The following is a 1,496-nucleotide window of genomic DNA, read 5'->3' as shown; positions in this document are numbered from 1 at the left end:
GCCATACTGGACGTGGGCTATGTCACCACCACCATGCCTCAGATGCTGGTGCACCTTCTTGCTCGCTCTCAGACTATCTCTTTTGCTTGCTGTTGGCTGCAGATGTATGCGTTTGGTGCCCTGGCCCTGAGTGAGTGCATCATCTTTGTGGTCATGGCCTATGACCGATATGTGGCCATTTGTTACCCATTGCGCTACACTGTTATCCTCAGCTGGGGAAAGTGCACACGACTGGCAACTGGGACCTGTGTTTGTGGTTTCTTCTTCTCTCTAATTCACACCTACCTCACAATGAGGTTGCCCTACTGTGGACCCAATATCGTCAACCACTACTTCTGTGAAGGTCCCTCAGTACGAAGCTTAGCTTGCATGGATACCCACCTCATTGAGATGGTGGAACTGGTCATCAGTGTGCTTTGGAATGTCACTCCAAGTTGCCTTATTCTGGCCTCTTATATCCGTATTGTCCAGGCCATTCTCAAGATCAAATCGACCAAGGGACGTTGCAAGACCTTCTCTACCTGTGCTTCCCACCTGACTGTGGCCACATGCTTCTATGCTCCAGCTACATACATCTACCTTAGGCCTAACTCCAGCTACTCCCCTGAACGTGACAAGAAAATTACACTCTTCTATAATGTTTTCACAGCTCTGCTCAATCCTGTTGTCTACAGTCTGAGGAACAAGGACATCAAAGGAGCTTTTCTCAAGGTGATGGGGTGTGGTAGGGGTGCCAGTTGAACTGGGATGGTCACGGGGCCTTGGGTAGACTGTTCAATGCTTAGGAAAAGGTCAATATCCAATGTTTTGGACACACATTTTACCTTTGAACATTGTACATTTTTTCAATATGTCCAGTGGAACCATTATAGAACATGGAAGCAATATGGGTATTTTGATCAACTTGCTCCATTGTGATGTAATAACAAGCAACTTCATAATCTCAGTAGCTTCTGACAGCAGTCTCGTATATTCTTGTTCCAAGTCAGTTTGAGGTCGACTGTAAACCTTATTTAACCTTGGCTTCTGGCTGAAGAAAGAGCCCTACTTGAAACATTCCATTATTGTGACAGAAGATAAGAAAATAAAGTTAAATAAATGATGACTCTTTGAGTGTCTGCCCTTAAGTGACACACATCCCTTTGTTCTCACCCTATTGGAAAAATAAGTCATGCAGTCAGGTCTGATGGATATATAATCATTCTACATTGATAATAGCAAATTGTAGCTTAACAATTCAATTATTAACAATGGAGCAGTCACCAATGGAGTATATGCAAACAACATGAAACATGATGAACTTTCACGTGGAATAGTATGTGTGCTAAGCCAGTTTGTCCAGAGAAACAAGTTAAGTGACACTCATATAAGTATAAAAAAGTGTATTATATCAAGAAGTAATTATATATCAAGAAAGCATCCCATCATAGTCCAACTCAAGTCCATGAGTTCAATACTAGTCCATACGTCCTTCTTCAGACTCCTGAAACCACATG

General features: G+C 42.8%; 1 protein-coding gene across 1 annotated transcript; it reads left to right on the top strand.

The window, feature by feature from the left end:
- Window positions 1–6: 6 nt before the first annotated feature.
- LOC101652682 (olfactory receptor 2A12-like) lies at window positions 7–741 on the top strand (the record flags this gene model as incomplete). The annotated part of the gene is made up of 1 exon (XM_004699708.2): window positions 7–741. A coding segment is annotated over one exon (735 nt), but the record flags the coding sequence as incomplete, so codon positions are not given.
- Window positions 742–1,496: the final 755 nt, after the last annotated feature.

This window comes from Echinops telfairi, unplaced genomic scaffold (assembly GCF_000313985.2).
Source record: "Echinops telfairi isolate 266 unplaced genomic scaffold, ASM31398v2 ScPeMD7_443;HRSCAF=831, whole genome shotgun sequence".
In the NCBI taxonomy this organism is placed as follows: domain Eukaryota; kingdom Metazoa; phylum Chordata; class Mammalia; order Afrosoricida; family Tenrecidae; genus Echinops; species Echinops telfairi.
Note: the sequence above shows the minus strand (reverse complement) of the source record. Positions and strands in the feature narration are given on the sequence as shown.